We start from the raw sequence: 22316 nt of genomic DNA, 5'->3' as shown, positions 1-22316 counted from the left end.
GAGTTCTTAAAACAGTTCAGTTTGCAGCGAGGAATCCTATACCTTCAACACTTCAAAGCAGGGATAAAGTATATGTGATGGGTCACTTAAAATTCTTTTGGCCTCCTTCAATGTACATAATTCATAAAGAGACTGGATACTGGTGTAGTCTTTTTGTCCTATCATTATTATTGCAGTTCGTACAATACCTTGCATCTTCACTTTAGATTTGACATTAAGATTTCCGTACCAGGTAGACAAACCATACCTGATGACACTTTCTAATACAGACTGGTAAAAAATCATCAGAATTTTCCTGTCAACGCCATAAAACCACAGTCTGCGCAAGAAATATAGTCTTTGTGAAAGTCGTTCACAGACCCAGTGAACATGTGTGTTCACTAGTGTGTAACTGCTAACCTTTTGCGTATAAATAGCACAAAGTGTGAAAATCGGGCAATACATACATCAAATAACAATTTTGTATCCATATGAAACGCCATTCCTTCCCATTGACTTAAATGGCGGGTCTTTTTTGTCGTTTTATGTATTGGTTTCTCTACTTTATCTATTGTTTAAACCATTTTCGCTTGGGTTTAGAGTTAGAACAATTTATTGTTATATGAAAATGACATCCAAATCCCAATTCTAACCCCAGCTCGAAGCGACCATGGCTTAAATATAGACAAAAACATGGAGAAATCTGTATATTAAATAACCTCCTTCAGCAAATCTGAAATCTCACCCTAAACCCAAGCAAAAATGGTTTATTGGTTTCTCAATTTTTTCTGTTTTTTTAAAGATAACAACAAAAAAGATGTGCCGTTTAAGTGAATGGAAAGGACTGTCGTATCATATGCACGCCAAATTCGAATTTGGCGTATGTCAATGCATTGATATTGCATTGAAATGTAGGGATATTCACTGCAAAAACAGTTCTTGTGTTAATGCATAGTTGAGGCACTCATGAGACTCTGTGGGATGGTCAGTTGAGTGATGGCACCCTCTGCCACACTTCTCCGCAGCCTTTCCATCTCCTGAAGTTGCTCCTTTCTCGTAACTCATACGTGCATAGTAGTAGTAGTAGTAGTACTTTATTGTTCAGCCAAAGCTGAAAATTTATCTTTGGTCTCGCCATACAATCACACAAGGGGTGTGTTGTGTCTCTTGTTATAATCAAAGCTTTTCTCTGGACAGCAATTTCATAAAGCTGAGCAACTGACAGCCAAGCTGTTTGACTAAGGTCAGAGACCCCACTGTCGTCATTAATGCAGGTTCAGTGGCAAACGGTTCCAGGGCCGCTGGAAGTCATTTTGAACAGGGGGTGCTGTGAATTTTTTTTTTTTTTACAAAAAACCTATGAGACTATAGGCCCATTTAAAATACATTTTAATAATAAATACATTGAGTTTCACACTACTTTATTGTCATATACATAGACATCAGATTAATATATATGCGCTATTAATCAGAAGCAGAAATACTTATAACAATTCCAGGGGAAATTACTTTCGTTACAACTTCAGACATACATTACATATATATATATATATATATATATATATATATATATATATATATATATATATATATATATATATATATATATATATATATATATATATATATATATATATATATATTTACATACAACATATAATATTATAACAACATATAATATTAAATAAACTTCAAAATTTTCAATGTCCAGACGAACATATTTTACTTTCGTTTTTAAGTCAGGATCACACGTCGATTAACAGTGGTAAAATATTCTCACAATTACATACCTTATATAGACCTTTTTTTTACTAAATAGTACTATTGCTGGCTTTTTTAACTTATAAATAATTCATACATTGAACAAAAATAATAATGGGTTTAGTTCTGATATTGTATACTTTTATAAAGAAATACATGCTGTATAATTACATTTTTAGAATATATTAGGCTTAATATATAAGGTTTGTACTCTAAAAATACTTTATTTCTACAAACAAGAGAAAGGATTTACAAACGCTTCGCATCCATGTATGTGATAACAAACCCGCGTTGTCATCCCGTTAATACTGTATGCGCATATTATCAACGCGCTCTTTACCCTAGCAAAAGACCCTCGCGTCGCGCATTGCGCCGGTTGTATAATAAGGTCCAAAGTCTCTCATGAGGGGACTAATGCCCAGGGAGTTCAGAATTTCTGTGTGGGCATTCATCAACCAAAGGTGTGTGAGTCTTTTCTGGGTCCTGGTGAGTGCGTACCCATACAAAAGACGCAAGGCGGAGAAGTGCGCTCGGATGAGGCCACGGAGATGGGTAGGCACATGACATTAAAATCCAAAATACACGTAATAACCTACGTGTGTCAAAAATAATTTCCTAAAATATTCATAAGTAAAATATAGACGGGGTTGCCGGTTTACAAACATTACAGGGTGCGCGAGCATCCAGGAGGCAGAAAGCGATTGGTGAGCTGATCCGCTACTGCAACAATCTGAATTATTGAAGCGTTCTTTATTGTTTCTATATAAATAAAACTTGGTTTTAGTTGGAACTGTTTTTCTGTCTTTATTTTTGCAGTGTTACTGATACATGTATGAATTATAATGTTAGGCTAGTAATGTAATAGTCGCATTTACTGGTATGTTAACATCAGGCACCCAGCACTGACTCTGTTGGTACTATTATCCACGCAACAACTCCTTTGCATTTTGACTTACAGACACAGCTAGCCTACAACACAAGGCACGTCTCTTCTGTCTCGCAGCCAGTTAATGACGTCGCCGAGCAACCCATCTATAAATTGTGCAAAAATTTTTACTTAAAAAAAATCTCCCTCTCGCCAACAGGGGGTGCTGCAGCACCCGCAGCACCCCCACTTCCCGCGGCCATGAACGGTTCTGTATGGCATACTATTTGCCGCAATACACAAGACCACAAGAAAATGCCAAAATCTCACCCCAACCAGACCACACACGTTTATTATAAAAGTAAAAAATGTTTGTACAACATGAAGTAAACACAAGTAAAAAAATCTAGTTAAAGTACAAATGCAGTGATTCAGTGTTAAGATTCTATAGAAAATATATGTGATTTAAGTTATGAAACTTAACTTTAACATCAGTTAAAACGATAACAACAAATAACAGACTTTATATGAATAATAAAGAGACAGAAAAATGCCAGTTAGATATATCCAAAGGGAATATTTCATGTTTGACCATCAGACACTGAAGGGTAGAGCAGCTGCACTGAGACAGCGGCACATTTCAGAATGATTTGCAGAGATGAATCTGCCCTCGGCGGTGTACACGGCACTGACTGCCCACTGATCAAAATTGTCAGAGTAAATTGTAATATCTTTACTAACTGACCACAGATTTGAAGTTCTGGAAAACTTGGCTGATACAAGTCCACACAAGTCACCTGATGCATCCTCGATAAAATGAGCGGATCAAGAACACATCCTGGGATGTTTTTTTTAACTTGGCTTCTTGCGAACTTGGAATTGGAGCAGTACTTGGGCCTGGACTGATGAAGTACACAAGAGCACAAGTCAAGACATTTTGGGCTTTTGTGTGCATGTAGACTTTTAGTAAGGATCCTCCAGACAGTTTGATTAATAAGACCTCAGCTGATTTCTAGCTGTTGTTGCCATATCAGCTGATTTCAGCTGATTTCTAAATGTTGTTGTCTCTCAGCATCACTCGACAGGTATTTCATGTAGTGTCAGACACAGTACTAAATATCTTTAACTCACCTCTAGAATTAGGATACGTTCCAACAGCTTTTAAACTAGCAGTTATTAGACCGCTCATTAAAAACCAAACCTTGACCAGGGAGATCTTAATAACTTTAGACCAATCTCAAATCTACCTTTTCTTTTTCTAATATTTTAGAAAGTAGTGGCAAGCCAGCTACGCACATTCATAGCGAATAATACATATGAAAAGTTCCAATCAGGATTCAGGCCCCACTGTAGCACAGAAACAGCGTTGCTTAGAGTTACAAATGACGTCCTTTTAACATCCGATCGTGGTGAAATCTCAATCCTTATATTACTAGACCTTAGTGCAGCCTTTAACACACTAGATTACACAATCTTACTCAATAGACTAGAAAACTATGTTAGCATCATTGGTCAGGCATTAGCCTGGTTTACATCGAAGAGTCATATCACTACCCCGTTAAATACGGCGTACCACAGGGATCAGTTTTAGGCCCTATCCTGTTCTCGATATATATGTTACCTCTATGAGACATTATCAGGAAACATAAGTTTTCACTGCTATGCGGATTATACCCAGCTTTACATCTCGTCACATCCTAGCGAAACCCACCAGTTTGCTAAGCTAACACACTGCATTAGTGATATTAGGGACTGTATGGCACATTTCTTTCTTATGCTAAACTCCAATAAGACAGAGATACTTATTATCGAACCGAATCGCTCCAAACATAATCTGTCAGAATACAAGTTGCCCATAGATGGCTGCACGGTGGTGCCATCTTCCACGGTTAAGAATTTAGGCATTTAGGAATTTTCGACAGCAATCTATCTTTCGATAGTCATATCTCCAACGTCTGCCGCACAGCATTCTTCCATCTAAGTAATATCTCAAAAATACGCCATATGCTGTCTGCATCAGATGCAGAAAAGCTTATCCATGCTTTTATGACCTCTAGAATAGACTATTGTAACTGGTTACTCGGGGGATGTCACGCAAATCAGGTAAACAAGCTACAGCTGGTTTAAAATGCTGCTGCAAGAGTGCTTACTCGATCTAAAAAGTATGACCACATTAGTCCAATTCTGGCATCTTTACACTGGCTACCAGTTAAATATCGCATACAATTTAAAATATCACTAATCACCTACAAAGCCTTAAATTGCTGAGCGCCCTCGTATATTAAAGAATGTTTGATCAACTAAACTTAAGACATTCTTCTTTAACAAAGCATTCACATAAAATGTCCAGCCAACTTTGGCTTAACTTAGCACTTTACTGTATATGTTACATTATTACTACGCTCGCTTGTATGGTTTATCCTTAGCCGCTATATTCTGCTTCTTATATTATCTATTGATTTTCTGTGTTTTCCCTTACATCTAATCATGTAAAGCTGCTTTGAAACAATTAACAATTGTGAAAAGCGCTATATAAATAAAATTGAATATCCACACTGTTGACACATGAATGGTTTCTATCGATTGTGGATTCTCATGTGTGTGTTAAGGTTAGATTTTGTTCTGAAACTCTTTCCACACTGTTGACATGTGTAAGGTTTTTCTCCAGTGTGAGACATCATGTGTTGCTTAAGTTCACATGCAGTTATAAAACTCTTTTCACACTCATGGCATCTGTAAGGTCTCTCTCCAGTGTGAATTCTTGTGTGCATCTTAAGATTACCTTCAACAGAGAAACTCTTTCCACATTGAAAACACATGTAAGGTTTCTCTCCAGTGTGAGACCTCATGTGTATCTTAAGTTCACCTGCAGTTATAAAACTCTTTCCACACTGATGGCACACAAATGGTTTCTCTCCAGTGTGAATCCTCATGTGTGCGTTAAGGTTAGTATTTGTTCTGAAACTCTTTCCACACTGTTGACAAGTGTAAGGTTTTTCTCCAGTGTGAGTCCTCATGTGTTTCTTAAGGTTGCCTGCAGTTGTAAAACTCTTTCCACACTGATGGCATGTGAATGGTCTCTCTCTGGTGTGAATCTTCATGTGTGCGCTAAGGTTAGGTTTTGTTCTGAAACTCTTTCCACACTGTTGACATGTGTAAGGTTTCTCTCCGGTGTGAACCCTCACATGTTTGTTAAGGTTATCTTTTCTTCTAAAACTCTTTCCACACTGTTGACATGTTAAAGGTTTCTCCTCACTGTGAGTCCTCTTGTGATCTTCAGGGCGTTCATCTTCACTGAAACTATTTTCACACTTTATGTCTTCTGTCTTCAGAGTTTCTTTCTGTGAAACATTATGGTTTATTTTTACAATCTGATTTTTTTCATCCACTTCAGCTTGACTCTCCTCTTTCACTTCCATCATATCTAAAATGAAGACAGTAAATAGTTCATATTGATAAACCAGAATGACAAAACACATTTGAGATGTCATGTATTCATGTTATTTTTAATGTAAAGTACATCATGTCATTTCTATTGTCAATTTCTGCTCTTGTAGTTTAACTCTTGTGCTTTGTTCAAAACCCTATAACAGTTCTGGTGTTTCCAATATCACCAAACTTTGGATTCTATCATTTTGTCAACTTGTTTTCTTTCAGTTAGGACTGGTTTTGCATTTATTTTTTGAAGTAATTAATCATAGGCCAAATTAATCTGAGCTTATGCACCTCATTGTTTTAGTAAAAATAGCATTATCTGTGAATAATTTTGGCAATATTAGATAAAACATTAACATTTACAGTGTTGATCACCATGGGCATGTTAGGCCATTTTTAGGGGGCTTTAGCCACATTACTAAAACAAATATTAAGAAAATATTAATGTTGCAAATTTTAAATAATGATTTCATCGTAGACTGGAAGGTGGTGTATAGTAGGGCTGCAGCTATCGATTATTTTAGTAATCAAGTATTCTACAGATTTTCCATCGATTAATCGAGTACAAATAACATTTCTTTAATAAATAACAATCCTAAATATACAAGAGAAAATAATACTTAAAATGAACTAATTTGTTTCATTCTTTTAAGCAATTAACATTTTTACTGATAACAATTCCATTCATACAGACTGCTAAACTCTTAAGCACAACCCCATTCTTTTCAATCAGTAGAAATTTTACTGTAGAAATCACTGCACTGGTACTACAGAGGTAAGTTCATTAAATAGACCGGTCATGTAACTGACAAAGGACATTCAATGTATGAAAATGTGTTCAAAAATAGTACATATAGCTAATAATAAGAGCTGGGTAGTAAATGATTACATGTAATCTGAATTATGTAACCAGATTCCAAAAATCAAGTACTTGTAATTAGATTAAACTACATTCATTTTAAAATACTCGTAGGGGCAGTTTCCCGGACAGGGATTGGACTGGTCCTGGACTAGAATAAATGAAAGAGCTGCCCAAACTGAAAACGGCTTGCACTTACATATCTTGGAGTACATCAGTGCCCTTTGTTTTACTTCAAAATGCACACAGGTAATGTTTTTAGTAAGGCATGCTTGTTAAAACTAGTTATATTTCCTAATTAAACTAAGGCCTAGTCCTGGCTTTAGCTAATCCCTGTCCGGGAAACCACCCCATAATCAGACTACTGTTACTTTTTTATGGATTACATGATTACATATTATTCACACTATGGCAGTATGATGTTCACATATATGTAAATCTAATTTTTTACATTTTCATAATAAATTTACCAAATTCTTATATATGTTCGTGATTGTTCGAGTTTTTCTGGGGAAGAAGGCGAGGGGTGTGTAGACAAGAAACAAAATGAATAAATTCAGAAAACCCCGCCCTTAATGCGCCTACCTGTATCTAACTTCACACAATTCCACCCCATTAAATTTCAGCTCTGGCACTGTTCATATATAGGCCTAACCTTACACCTTAAACCTTCAAATTCAATATTCTTTTTATTATTCCCTCACTAGGGGTCTGAGCCCCCTAAATGAAAAAAGAGACAAACATAATCTTAGATTGATATTGTTAGTGTTCATGCAATAATTTCAGTCCGATACAATAACATTAACTACTATTTTGGATAAAATAAAATTCTCTCCATAACGACGTGAACACAACATGAGGGTTAATTGTAGTAGAGCACTGCATGTGTTGTAAACCTTTTTTAGCGAAGACCAGAGGGCTATTTCATAAAACTCACTTGGAAAAGCAAGGATTAAAGTTACAAACTCGACTTGAATTAACCTAATAAAGAATGTGAGGCTATAGCGGTTTTAAAAAAGGTAAATGAGGTTTACGCAATCCAACTAATTTGATCCAGATTTCTCTAGTCAAATCGATTGCGCGCACACACCATTCTTAAGCAGCCTTAGAGGTCGAGCGTAGATCAAATCAATCCAAGTTAAAGAGAAAGCGGAAATTTGTGATAAAAATGTATGAAGAATTTACTACTCACTAAAAATTATAATACTGCTGCAATAAACAAACCCATAAAATAGCTGTAAAGTCCTTATAGATCAAATACTTTCATGCAGTAACTAAATTAAATCTATTGTCATATTTTAAAATGATCACACGAAAGCCTGAGGTAACGTTAGAAATGATAGCCTAGTAGTCAGTGCTCTTAACAGCGCATTCAGCAATCCGGGTTTAATCCCCACCAATGCTCATGTGTATGTAAATGTAACTTAAATTTAAACTTTTTTTATTTGGGGGTAATTTTTAAAAGCAACAAGTTGAGTGGACAAAAAAGTAACAGGTGAAAATAAAACAAATAGTGTTCATAGTGTTGATTTAGGAGTTTAAGGATAATCATGTCTAATCTCATGATGTTAGCTGCCAAAGAGGTTGACTGGCAGAGAGGAGAGCACTGGCATCTATCAGCTGAACAGCTTTACTCCTGCATGGGGTCACTGAGAAAATGGCGGGTAGACAGCATCTGCATTTCTGAATTTACAGCAGTACAAGGAATGATTGTGTAAAATGATACGTTACACATATTCTTGACCAGTCACTACTCAAAACATTTTGATGGCAAATTATGTGTGCGTTATAGAGCATCATGTTAAACCCTGGGAGTATGAGAGATTTTAAACCACTGGTTTATCATCACACTGTTAAAGAATTTGCTGTAGTTATGCAGCTGTTTGCCAGCAACTTATGTAGATTTAAATGTATGTTATTTACTGGCAACAGTTTGTTCAAAGTTAAATGAACATTAAACATTACCACGTCTTTATCTTTACAGAATAAAACTACAAAATAAAAGCCTCATGCAAAGCATTTTGAGAACCAGAAATCCTCATAAACCTTTTTCTGTTGTTTTCTTCATATTTTTGGTTCCCATAATGCTTTGCATGAGGCTGTTATTTTATAGTTTTATTCTTTAAATAAAAAGATGAGTTATTGCTTAATGTTCATTTAACTTTGAACAAACTGTTGCCAGTAAATAACATACATTTAAATCTACAGTAAGTTACTGGCGAACAGCTGACAGTAATATGGTCATTTTTACAACATTTTTAAGAGTGAATGTCCCCTAAATGGAATACAAAGCACTCAACTTTAAACATGCATGTAAATTCAGTCAAGGAATCAGCCCGTTACCGGAATTGCTTCAGCCCTGATCTCATTAGCATAACAGTATCATTCAAATGCATAGGTGCTAATCCAATCATCCTAACTGTATCGCCCATACCTTTAAATGCACAGTTGTGCCTTGAACTTAGCAATCACCTTTAACTTGGCACTCTACCCAATCGTCAGAAAGAGCATAAAGACAAAATGTTAATGTCTTAGCCACCTGGGCTGCCTGACTTGATTGTTGAATGTCATAATCTTTACCTCAAGATGTAAAACACAATGTATATCACCTTTTCAGTTTATATACCATTACATTGGAACCTAGATATAACATTTTATAAATGTGTAATCCTTCACATGGATCAATTCCCAGAGATTTAATCCACTAAATGTTGCTTTGGATGAAACATCAGGTAAAGAGTTTTAATCTAATTCTATTGAATCTATTATAGACCAGTTTAAGAGATGTAAACAACACTGGTCCAGAAGCACTTCCTGTTTCCGTTTTTTAACACTAGATAAACGTTGGGATAAAATAAACCAACAGAACATATAAACCTTAATTAACTGAAGTTAAACAAACATCTTAAAGATAATAATATATGTAAAATATAAAAATAACTGTCACAAACTGTAACAGGAAGTGTTTTTGGACCAGCGTTGTTGGTTGTTTACATCATTTGAACTGGTCTATAGATGCAGAAAGTTATCATCTCATGGATTTTAGTTAATTTTCCACTCATGTTTCTCAATGACAATGTTTTTATGATTATTCCTCAACCATCAATAATTAAGACTGAAAAATAGACACCAACCTATTTGTTCCTCAGTATCTTCCTCCTTTATTCTGCATGGTTGTGGATCTGTCATCTTCTCAAGCTCCTCTTTCACCGGCATCAACATTATATCATGAAGATTTCAGTTGTCACACATGTAGTGATTTCTCTGTGTGTTTGACTCCAGCATTTATTGGTGGATTGTTGTAGGAGGAGCTTCACTGAAGGTCTCAATCACTTACACTCTATGGGTGTGAACTAGAAATGAAAGAAGAGACATTAAAACATGTAATGTCAGTAAAACATTCACCATCTGCTTCAGACTTTTTAATGTTTCACTTCAGAATGTTTTCAAGCATTAATTACAGAATCTGAATCTATGTTTGGTTTAGACCTGGGCGATTTTCCTTTTTTTATTAATTTAAATAAACGTTTTCATTTTATTTAAATCGAGCGATCAAGGTTTTGAATAGAAGTTAGTTATGCATGTCAAAGTGAATTGATTCAGACATCACCTGATTATTGCAGCAGAGTTTTCCTGCATTGACAATGAATCAGGACCCACACAGGTATTTATACCCTACATAATTAATAACGCATTTATTCTTCACTCCACTACGCGTTACTAAATTTAAAGGTAAATAAGAACTACAATTAGAAGTGATAGTTGTCTGAATAGCGCACAACTTCTTATTTTAGTCCCACAGTAGATCTCCACAGTAAACTGGTTTATAATACATGGATAAAAACATTTAATAATATTGTTATTATACGTGCTGGACATTACCTCAAAGTACACAACTGTAGGATTCAGGAGATGTTTATGACGATGTCCGGACAATGAATCCCTGCTCCAGAGACAACAGTGAGTCCGGGTCAGATTTTCAACTTCATCTCACTGCTAACGGTTAGCGTATTAAGAAATCCTGTCTTCTGTTGACAAACCAATAAAATAATCGAAGATGGCTTAATTATTTCAGTGCACACAGGGGCATTTACACGTGAAGACCCCAGACTCTAGTGACGACCGAGGCTACAAATCTTTACAAATCTTTTGATTCGAATCTTCTTCTTCTGGGGTTTTATGGCGGATGGTAAACCAACTTATGGTGCACTACCGCCATCTACTGAACTGGAGTGTGAACCTTTTATTCACCTTATTTTTCACGACAACAAGGGCGGCGCCATTGCGCTGATTTTGTCAACGTTCTTCCGGCCGCAGACGATGAGCAGCTGAGGCAGTGACTGAAGGCGACGCGTTAAAAAAGCTCACTCGAGCGCCTTTATGTTTCTTTCTTACCAATTTTAAGCCAACTGAGGAACACCCTTATCCCAAGTAATGGTTGGACGATGTTCCGGTAACTTTAAACCACGCCGGGTGTTGAAAAGGTGGCCAGTTTCAGGTAAGCTATCTTAGCTAACTTTGTGCTCGTTCGCCTAAAGTTAGATTTGTGAAGTATGTTCTACAAATACACTTAAGATCAGTAACGTTAGTTTATAAAATGCAACTATTTGAATGGTTTTAATTGTCCAGCTATATTTTTATATTTACGATAGTACAACGAGATGTTATAGTACATTGCATTCTTACAGTAGCCCATGTGATTCCTACAAGTTACTGAGATTTCAGATGCTAGAATGTCAGTTAATTTCTCATTCAGATATTGATAATAACCTATTAAACAACGTATTATTTAACACTGAAGTTAAAGGTTGTGTGTATAATGTTACTGTCTCTTTTTAATGCATCTCTCTCTTACACACTGTTCTGTTTAAGTATGGGTGCCATTTATATATTAATTCTCATGATGCAAGTTCATTTTAAATACTAACATAAAAATGTTTATGGTTATATTGTTTTCACAGATGCATTGATGTGTAGTGATGCAGTGGACAACTGTGAGGATGATACAATCAACATGTTCCTAAACTGTGATGCAGAAACACAATGGGAGGATCCATCCGTCTCTGACCACAACTACACTTTAAAATCACAACTCAACCTGAAGCAACCTACATCTGATATGGGAAAACAATGGTGCGGTTTCCCTGACAGGGCTTATCCTGGTCCCAGGCTAAAATGCATATTTGAGCTGCAATAATTTAAAAACACCTTGTACTGACATACCTCAACATATATGAGTGCCATTGTTTTGTCACAAGATGCGCACCAGTCTTGTTTTTTTGTAGGGTTTGTTTGTAAAAACTAAAATGTCCTAATATAATTAAATCCTAGTCCTGTAAACCCTGTCCGAGAAACTGCTTCAATGTGTTGAGCTGGCACAAATGTACATATCTCTGCTGAGAAACAACCATCTTTGTGTCAGTTTTACAGAGGGTTGATATTGCATCCATTACACAGTCACCAAGCACTTTACCAGTACATACACCAACAGCTTCCAGATAAACACTCGGGATCAGCTCCTGATGACTCCGATAAAGCTGTGTCTTAATTTATTGCAGAGTGTTCTTGCTTTACCTGTTGTAAAGTACATTAAACCTTCATATGTGATCAGATGTCATGCAGTGATATTAAACATTTACAGTGTGATCAGATGTTGTGCATTTATATTAAACCTTTACAATGTGATCAGATGTTGTGCAATTATATTAAACCTTAACAATGTGATCAGATGTTGTGCCGTTATATTAAACATTTACAGTGTGATCAGATGTTGTGCAATTATATTAAACCTTTACAATGTGATCAGATGTTGTGCAGTTATATTAAACCTTTACGTTGTGATCAGCTGTTACCTGTCATGCAGTTATATTAAACATTTACTATATGTAACCTGCCATGCAGTTATATAAACCTTTACAGTGTGATCAGATATTATCTGTAAGAAATTTCTTAAACCATATGTAAGCTTTGTAGATTCCACTTAAAAGGATTTAAGTCTCCTGATTTGAAGGAATAAGTGTTGGCAAGTTTGCAAATGAATTCTATCATGGTACATTACCACATAAAAACGAAATAGTTATTGGACTGGATAAGTTGCACATTTGCTTTAAAAAAGACGAAATCACTGTGTAAATATTGGTAGGCATAAGTACTTTAATAATTTCCAATGCTGCTCCATCAACTCCTGACAGGACGAGGTAATATGTCCCATAGGTTACTTGCCGCGGCCGCTTCATATCGTCTGACCACGAGACGATTGATGGGACAATATAAGACTATCCGAGCGTTGTATGAAGTTTTAACCGTGCTCCTAATTTAAAACATTTACAGCAGTAGTGATATTTGTCATTTCGCTAAAGTTATAGTGAACTACAAACGATCTTCTAACCACCAAACTAACCACCGAATGCACTGTGCCATATTAGCAGCGGAAGTCGGTTGACAAAATGCGGAAGAGCGAAGAATTAAAAAGGGGCGTGGCGGAATAAGGTGAATAGACCCTTTGCAAACACGTGACCTAGACCACGTGACGACGCCATGCTGGACGGCAAAATCACTGACGCACTAGGTTGATTAGTAATAGACGAGCGGGATTTTTGATTAGTTTTAAACAGTTTAAATATATATTTCACTAAAATACATGGCTTCTTATATTAAGGAAGTTGTTGTGCCGTTATCGGTCGAGGTAGGGCATTTGGTAGGTCCTCACAAAAAGCGCTATTTAGAGAAGTTAGAGATAGCGGGACTGGATACCGACCCTTACCTTCTTCCTCCTTCAATTTTCACGGACCTCATTAAACGCCGAGTCTGCCCGACTTCAGCCCGCATGATTTGTACCACTATGTGGTAAACGGGATATCCCCATACACTGGTGCTGATCTTAAGGCTTTTAAAAGTCTACAGAGCTGCCAACTTCTGAGTTCAGCTTGGAGTGAGATATTTTTTTTGGGGGGTGGGGGTTTGTGGTAACAATTTTTTATATAAGTCCTAACCATTTGCCAATTGATAATAGTGTGGATTTGAGCTATTTCTGTGTTAAATAGTTGGAAAAGACTACGTTAAAATGGTTCACAATACAAATTGAATCATATTTTAGAAATTAAATTGAAATAAAAGCTTTTACTGAGTTTAAATGCCTGGGATTAGAGTCTTTACTATTATTTTATACACTTCTATTATGCTTTCCTTCTGATAAAAGTGCCAAAAAAGTTGTTAAAATCTAATGAATAGGCTACTGGTCTCTGTAAAATGTATAACTGCAGATAACAGCAGCTTTGATTCAGTTTATCCACTGAGAAAGAGAAGCGTAAGGATGATTTGTGATTGGGGATAGAGGGACTGTCACAATCAAATAAACCAAATGAGTAGTTTAATATTAAACTAAAGCAACAGATAATGTGTATGTCAAGACCATATAATTATATTTCGTATATATTATTGTTTATAGATGTCAAATATCAATTGCCTTTTTTCTCTTTTATTAAAACCTGTCACCGCAAACATCACGCAGGCTTGTACTGCTTGCAAACATGCACACGCGAGTGATGGTTGATTAAAATAGCTGTTTTCTGAGGGTATCTGCGTGCGTGGAATCCGGGCAGGTCTCTGCTTTTCATCCAGACCTTGACGCTTTGTGTGTTCGACTGGTGCGGAGCTGACTGATCGGCGTATGACATCAGAGTAACGCGAGAGCAAAGGTAAAGGCGGACCCATTTGTAAAATTTCGACTTGCTCTCGCGGTACTCTGATGTCCTCGCTGCCGAACTTCCTGCGCAGCGCCACATAAATTGAAATGCTCTTTGACTCTTTGCAGCAAAGTACCAGCAACATGAGAAGTGGTGGCACGCAAAAGACAGTGAAGGTACGCTAAAATATAAAAGTGTCAGTAGCCTACTGCGAGCACTGGTTTAGCTACTTACATCGTGAAAATGGATGGCGTGAGAATGGGGTCAATTGCGTGGGTCTCACGGTGAATGCGTAAGAGTTGGCAGCTATGGAATTTATGGTGTCACTGCAGCATTAAACAATAACATTCATGTAAAAATAATGTATTTATGCCACTTTTCTGTAATGGTAGGTGCATCATAGCAACACGAAATAACCATTTAATGACCCTAACGAACACAAACACGTACTTGTTCGGCTTGCCGTCCGTCTACAACATAGCACTTCCGCCGTCCATCATGGCGTCCATAATTCGCGCGAGTAGAGCGTGACGTCACGTGTAAGGGGTCTATAATGGCTGTATACCATTTCTGTTGCTATAAATTACATTCCAAAAAGTTTTAAGCCCATTTTTTCCATTTCCTGAATAAGTGATATATTTTTTTTATTTTCATACTGTGTCGACATAAAATATGCTCTATTGTCTCTGTTTGATTACAATGTCTGCATTTACCAGTTGCATATTTTCTTATTTTAAAAAGGGAATTATTTAGTCCAGAGTGTCTGATTCGAAGATGTGAAATTATAATTTCTTCTTTTTTGTCCTTAAATGTACTTCTTCCTTTTCCAACAAGTAGATAAATGCTATTACGGTGTTCATGCTCTTGCTATCAATATTCCCCCTGCTGAAAAAAACCCAGATAAAACCATTACAGAAAATTCTAATGGTTTCCATTAAAATACCAATAGGAACCATTAGCTTTTACCATTAAAACGACTACACTGTAGTGTGTTTTGGGCCATATTCCATTAGAACCAATAAAATTCCCCATTAAACCAATAGAATTTCTGTGATGGTGTCTATTAGTTTTTTAAGCAGGGCCATGCTTCTTGCCATTTATTACAAATGACCTCTTTTAACTAAGAGCCACTTATATGTCAACATCTGATTTTAGTCCACTTACAAGGCTTGAAAGTGCTACATATGAATCAGAACAGATAACTGCTAACCTTTTGCGTATAAATAGCACAAAGTGTGAAAAACTGACAATACATACATCAAATTCCAATTTTGTATCCATATGAAACGCCATTCCTTCCCATTGACTTAAATGGCCCGTCTTTTTTTGTTGTTTTATTTATTGGTTTCTCTATTATATCTACTTTTTAAACCATTTTTGCTTGGGTTTAGGGTTAGAACAACTTATTGTTATATAAAAATGACATCATAATCCAAATCCCAATTCTAACCCCAGCTTGAAGCGATCATGGCTTAAATATAGACAAAAACATGGAGAAACCTGTATATTAAATAACCTCCTTAAGCAAATCTGAAATATCACGCTAAACCCAAGCGAAAATGGTTAAAAAACTGAAAAATTTGAGAAACCAATAAAGATAACAACAAAAAAGATGTGCCGTTTGGGTGAATGGGGAGGACTGTCGTGTCATATGCATGCCGGGTTCGAATTTGGCGTGTGTGTTGTACGACTTTCACACTTCGTGCTATTTATACACATCTACATGAGACTGGGTAGCATTTTCAGTTATTCTTTTGCTGATATTGTATTGAAATGTAGGGATATTCACTGCAGAAACAGTTCTTGTAGAGGCAGGATCTTTAGAGCCATCTGTATACAAGTGCTGGTCATAGATCTGTTGTATAGGACTTGATGTTGATATCCCTTAATGCATATTTGAGGCACTCATGAGACTCTGTGGGATGCTCAATTGAGTGATGGCACCCTCTGCCGCACTACTCCTCAGCCCTTCCATCTCCTGAAGTTGCTCCTTTCTCGTAACTCGGTGCATAAACCCTTGACCTAACCTCACGCCACAATCTCACCACAACCTGACCATATACACGCCAAACTGTTTGACTAAAGCCAGAAGCCCCACTGTCGTTGTTAATGCAGGTTCAGTGGAAAATGGTTCTGTATGGCATACTATTTGCCGCAATACACAAGACCACAAGAAAATGGCAAAATCTCAACGCAACCAGACCACACACGTTTATTATAAAAGTACAACATTTTTGTACAACATGAAGTAAACACAAGTAAAAAAATCTAGTTAAAGTACAAATGCAGTGATTCAGTGTTAAGATTCTATAGAAAATATATGTGATTTAAGTTATGAAACTTAACATTAACATCAGTTAAAACGATAATATTAAAATCACAGACTTCATATGAATAAGAAAGAGAGAGAAAAATGCCGGATATAAATCCAAAGGAAATATTTCATGTTTGACCATCAGACACTGAAGGGCAGAGCCAGCAGGAAATTTCAGAAAGATTTGCAGAGATGAATCTGCCCTCGGCGGTGTACACGACACTGACTGCCCGCTGATCAACTTGAACTCAAATATCCAAAATTGTCAGAGGAAATTTTTATATCTATACTAACTGACCACAGATTTGAAGTTCTGGAAAACTTGGCAAGTCCACACAAGTCACCTCCTGATGCATCCTTGATAAAATGAGCGGATCAAGAACACATCCTGGGATGTTTTTTGAACTTGGCTTCATGCGAACTTGGAATTGGAGTAGTACTTGGGCCCGGACTGATAAAGTCCACAAGAACACAAGTCCAGACATTTTGGGCTTTTGTGCGCATGTAGACTTTTATTAAGGATCCTCCAGACAGTTTGATTAATAAGACCTCAGCTGATTTCTAGCTGTTGTTGCCATATCAGCTGATTTCAGCTGATTTCTAAATGTTGTTGTCTCTCAGCATCACTCGACAGGTATTTCATGTAGTGTCAGACACAGTACTAAATATCTTTAACTCATCTCTAGAATTAGGATACGTTCCAACAGCTTTCAAACTAGCAGTTACAATTGAGAAAAGCGCTATATAAATAAAATTGAATATCCACACTGTTGACACATGAATGGTTTCTATCGGTTGTGGATTCTCATGTGTGTGTTAAGGTTAGATTTTGTTTTGAAACTCTTTTCACACTCATGGCATGTGTAAGGTCTCTCTCCAGTGTGAGTTCTTGCATGAATCTTAAGGTTACTTTCAACAGAAAAACTCTTTCCACACTGCTGACAAGTGTAAGGTTTCTCTCCAGTGTGAGACCTCATGTGATTCTTAAGTTCACATGCAGTTATAAAACTCTTTTTACACTGATGGCACGTGTACGGTTTCTCTCCAGTGTGAATTCTTGTGTGTATCTTAAGGTTTCCTTCAACAGAGAAAGTCTTTCCACATTGAAAACACATGTAAGGTTTCTCTCCAGTGTGAGTCCTCATGTGTATCTTAAGTTCACATGCAGTTATAAAACTCTTTCCACACTGATGGCACACATGTGGTTTCTCTTTTGTGTGAATCCTCATGTGTGCGTTAAGGTTAGTATTTGTTCTGAAACTTTTTCCACACTGTTGACAAGTGTAAGGTTTCTCTCCAGTGTGAGTCCTCATGTGTTTCTTAAGGTTGCGTGCAGTTGTAAAACTCTTTCCACACTGATGGCATGTGAATGGTCTCTCTCTGGTGTGAATCTTCATGTGTGCGCTAAGGTTAGGTTTTGTTCTGAAACTCTTTCCACACTGTTGACATGTGTAAGGTTTCTCTCCGGTGTGAACCCTCACATGTAGGTTAAGGTTATCTTTTCTTCTAAAACTCTTGCCACATTGTTGACATGTTAAAGGTTTCTTCTTACTGTGAGTCCTCTTGTGATCTTCAGGGCGTTCATCTTCACTGAAACTATTTTCACACTTTATGTATTCTGTCTTCAGAGTCTCTTTCTGTGAAACATTATGGTTTATTTTTACAATCTGATGTTTCTCATCCACTTCAGCTTGACTCTCCTCTTTCACTTCCATCATATCTAAAATGAAGACAGTAAATAGTTCATATTGATAAATCAGAGTGACAAAACACATTTGAGATGTCATGTATTCATGTTATTTTTAATGTGAAGTACATTATGTCATTTCTATTATCAATTTCTGCCCTTGTAGTTTAACTCTTGTGCTGTGTTCAAAACCCTATAACAGTTCTGGTATTTCCAATATCACCAAACATTGGATTCTATCTTTTTGTCAACTTGTTTTCTTTCAGTTAGGACTGGTTTTGCATTTCTTTTTTGAAGTAATTAATCATAGGCCAAATTAATCTGAGCTTATGCACCTCATTGTTTTAGTAAAAATAGCATTATCTGTGAATAATTTTGGCAATATTAGATAAAATATGACAAACATCTACAGTGTTAATCACCATGGGCATGTTAGGCCATTTTTAGGGGGCTTTAGCCACAGTACTAAAACAAATATTAACTCTTTCCCCGCCATTGACGAGATATCTCGTCAATTAAGAGAAAACGTTTAATTAAGACGTTTTCCGTCTTTCCGCAATACCGCTATTATCCACCAGGTGGCACCCTTCCGCAACTTTTTAAACCCGGAAGTATTGCCCTATGGCAGTGCTTCTCAAATAGTGGGGCGGGACCCCCAGGGGGGGGCTCGAAGCAACACCAGGGGAGGCGCGCAAGACCCTAGGGAAAATACTTTTTCAGGAAGTGATTTTTAAAGACATTACACCCCAATCACGCTGTAAACCGCTTGTGTTATTTATTGATTATATTTAATTTTTTAGTATCAAATGGTCAAAAAATATTATACTTTAAATAAGGATTGATTTTTTTATTTCAGGCAAATTGATACATTTTAAGTCTTTTCTGTTACAGACTAAAAAACAATGTTAATAAAGTTATTCTTTGATGTAAGTTGATCGTTTTCTTTTTGTGTTTTCTCAATGTTAATAAGGATACAATGTTTTGCAGATGTGTAATTTTATAGGCAAATTATACTATTTACAGTCACGGCGGAGAGTTAGGGGGCGCAAAATGTTTACTTCTTCCTAGGGGGGGCGTGACAGAAAATAATTGAGAAGCACTGCCCTATGGCAAGCTGCTGCATGTCCGTGTCTGTTTTAAAGATCGCTCTGAATGGGATCTTTATGAAAAGTCCGTCACAAACATGGAATTATCTCTGCTTTTTGCTCAAAATGTGGTGTTTTTGCAGAAACCTACCCATATTCAAAAGCTGATTACAAAAGAACTACTCAAGGTAGGATGAAACGTTTTTTTTGTTTGAAAGCAGAGGGCAGAGGCGGCGCCAGGGAGGAGCTAGGTGGTGCTGTAGCGCCCCCTATAGTATCCAAAGCACCCGCCCAGCACCCCCAAGAAATTTCTGTAATTTTTTATATTTATATTTTAGTTTAAAATATATGTTTGAATAGCCATTTTCATGTTGTTAAAAGGGAATTAAATAGTCATTTAAAAATATATATTTTAGTCTAAAATAACATGAGGCGGTGATCTTTTTAGGCCAATGGGCGCAGCACCTGGTGAACTTTTGACCTTAACGCACAGCAGTTTGATTGTAATAGCGAGTTAATTAAGCAAGTTCAAATACACCAAAATGGATCGTTTTTTGCTTCCTAAGCGTCCACGTTCTGAGTCACAAGTTCAACCTGAAGGAAAAGGAGACTGTGAAGGTAACATTACAGACACACCCACCGCTCGTCGCCACTGAGCACCAGGAACAAGAAAATCCTGGAGATGAAGACGGAGGAGAATCGCCGGCGGCAGTTTCCATCGAGGATGCTAGCGTTACGGTTCGTGCTGCAGCAGGTGATATTAGCAACCATCCTCAAGAGGGCCCAAGAAGGCCAGTCCTTCAAAAAAACCCCACACGCCAATTTGGGAATCAGCAGAGAGGTTTTAACAAAAGTTGGATGGATCAATATTCATGGCTGGAATACAGCGTGGCCAAAGATGCGGCATTTTGTTTTGCATGTAGGCATTTTCTGAAACGAGGGCACGGATTTCATTTAGAGCCAACATTTATCAGCAACAGATTTAACAACTGGCGGAAAGCATCAGCATCTCTGAAGAGCCATCATGAAAGCATGGGGCACAAATTCGCAATGGAAGGATGGAGTGAGTTCAAGCAAAAAGAGACAAGCGGATCTAAAATAGCAAACATGCTTGATAAGGGACATTCTGCGTTAGTTATGGAGAACAGAAAATACATGAAAGCTGTGGTGGAAAGTCTGCACTTCACAGCCTGCCAGGGCATCGCACAGCGAGGGCACAGAGAGGGTAAGGAGTCACACAACTTGGGAAACTTTCGTGAGCTGCTGCAAGTCATTGCCAAGTTTGATCCAACAGTAGAAAAAAAGTTAGCTACTAACCCATCAAATGCCAAATACACTCACCATGATATCCAAAATGAGATATTTTCTGTAATGGGAGAAATGATAAGAAAGAAGATAAGTGATGATGTGAGAGATGCCGAGTGTTTTGCTGTTTTGGTGGATGAGAGTAAAGATACGAGTAAAACTGAGCAGATTTCTGTTATCGTGCGGTATTTGCAGCCAGAGTCAGGGGAAGTGCATGAGGAGTTTTTGCATTTCACTGCCGCAGATGGATTGGATGCAGACTCTCTGCTAGCCAGCATCAAACACACATTCAGTCAGTGTAATATTGATATAAATCACTGTGTTGGTCAATGCTACGACTGAGCATCTGTGATGTAATAATGGTGTGCAGGAAAAATTCAGAAAGGAGGTGCCGCAAGCCATCTATATACATTGCCATGCACACAAGCTAAATTTAGTGTTAGTGGACTGTGTACATAATGTCAGCGCTGCAGCAGAGTTTTTTGATACAGTACAAATGCTCTAAAAGTTTTTTTCTGGATCCGTGGTGCACGATCTATTCATGAAAAAACAAAAAGAGCTCGACCCGACAGCACTACCAATGGAACTCAAAAGACTGTGCGATACTCGCTGGGCTTGCCAGTATAATGCGATCTGCGCCGTCAAAAAAACTCTCCCCGCTATCCGAGCCACCCTGCGTGATGTCATCACTCAGTCAAACCCACATCGTAGGGCAGAGGCAAGAGCCATCAATGCCATCATCGATGAGAGGTTTGTTTTGCATCTCATCATGTTTGAGGATTTATTTAGAACAACAAAGTTCATGTCAGATCAGCTACAGGCTCCCAATTTTGACCTTATTGCAGCAGATGATTTGGCCCAGTCTGTACTTAATGCTCTATTACAGTGGTTTTCAATTCCAGTCCTCGGGCCCCCCCTCCCAGAACATTTTAGATGTCTCCATATATAAAAACACCTGATTCATATCATCAGCTCGTTAGTGTGTTAATTAAGGAGCCGATGAGTGAAATCAGGTGTTTCATATAAGGAGACATCTAAAACATTCTGGGAGGGGAGGCCCGAGGACTGGAATTGAAAACCACTGCTCTATTAGAAAAGCGCACAGACACTAAGTGGAAAGAAATCAAACAACAAGCAGAGACTCTGTGTGCAAACACAGGCACAACACATACTTCACGCGAGAAAAGGCAGACCCGGAAAATTCGACACCTGGAGGATTTTATTGTGGAGGCCCCGATAGAGAGAACACAGACAGACAACGCAGATGACATGAAAACCCACTCTTTCTATCCAGTTATAGACAGGTTGATGATGGAAATGAAACGGCGTTTTTCAACAGAG

General features: G+C 37.3%; 3 protein-coding genes and 1 pseudogene across 3 annotated transcripts in view; all 4 read right to left on the bottom strand.

Annotated features, from left to right (window-relative positions):
* The window catches only part of LOC141350776 (uncharacterized), a 381966-nt pseudogene extending 371724 nt beyond the window's left edge, over window positions 1–10242 (bottom strand).
* Window positions 1–22316, bottom strand: part of LOC129422723 (uncharacterized) — a 76339-nt gene that overhangs the window by 30964 nt on the left and 23059 nt on the right. The window lies entirely within an intron of this gene.
* Window positions 1671–6027, bottom strand: LOC141350789 (uncharacterized). The gene has a single exon (XM_073856615.1). It carries the CDS (start codon window positions 6025–6027, stop codon window positions 5182–5184), a length of 846 nt encoding a protein of 281 aa, XP_073712716.1. The 3' UTR covers window positions 1671–5181.
* On the bottom strand, window positions 16644–18616 carry LOC129436897 (uncharacterized). Its single transcript, XM_073856610.1, has one exon. It carries the CDS (start codon window positions 18614–18616, stop codon window positions 17687–17689), a length of 930 nt encoding a protein of 309 aa, XP_073712711.1. The 3' UTR covers window positions 16644–17686.

The sequence above is a fragment of the Misgurnus anguillicaudatus genome, chromosome 19 (assembly GCF_027580225.2).
Source record: "Misgurnus anguillicaudatus chromosome 19, ASM2758022v2, whole genome shotgun sequence".
Classification (NCBI taxonomy): domain Eukaryota; kingdom Metazoa; phylum Chordata; class Actinopteri; order Cypriniformes; family Cobitidae; genus Misgurnus; species Misgurnus anguillicaudatus.
The sequence above is the reverse complement of the archived record's forward strand: the minus strand, read 5'-3'. Positions and strand labels throughout refer to the sequence as shown.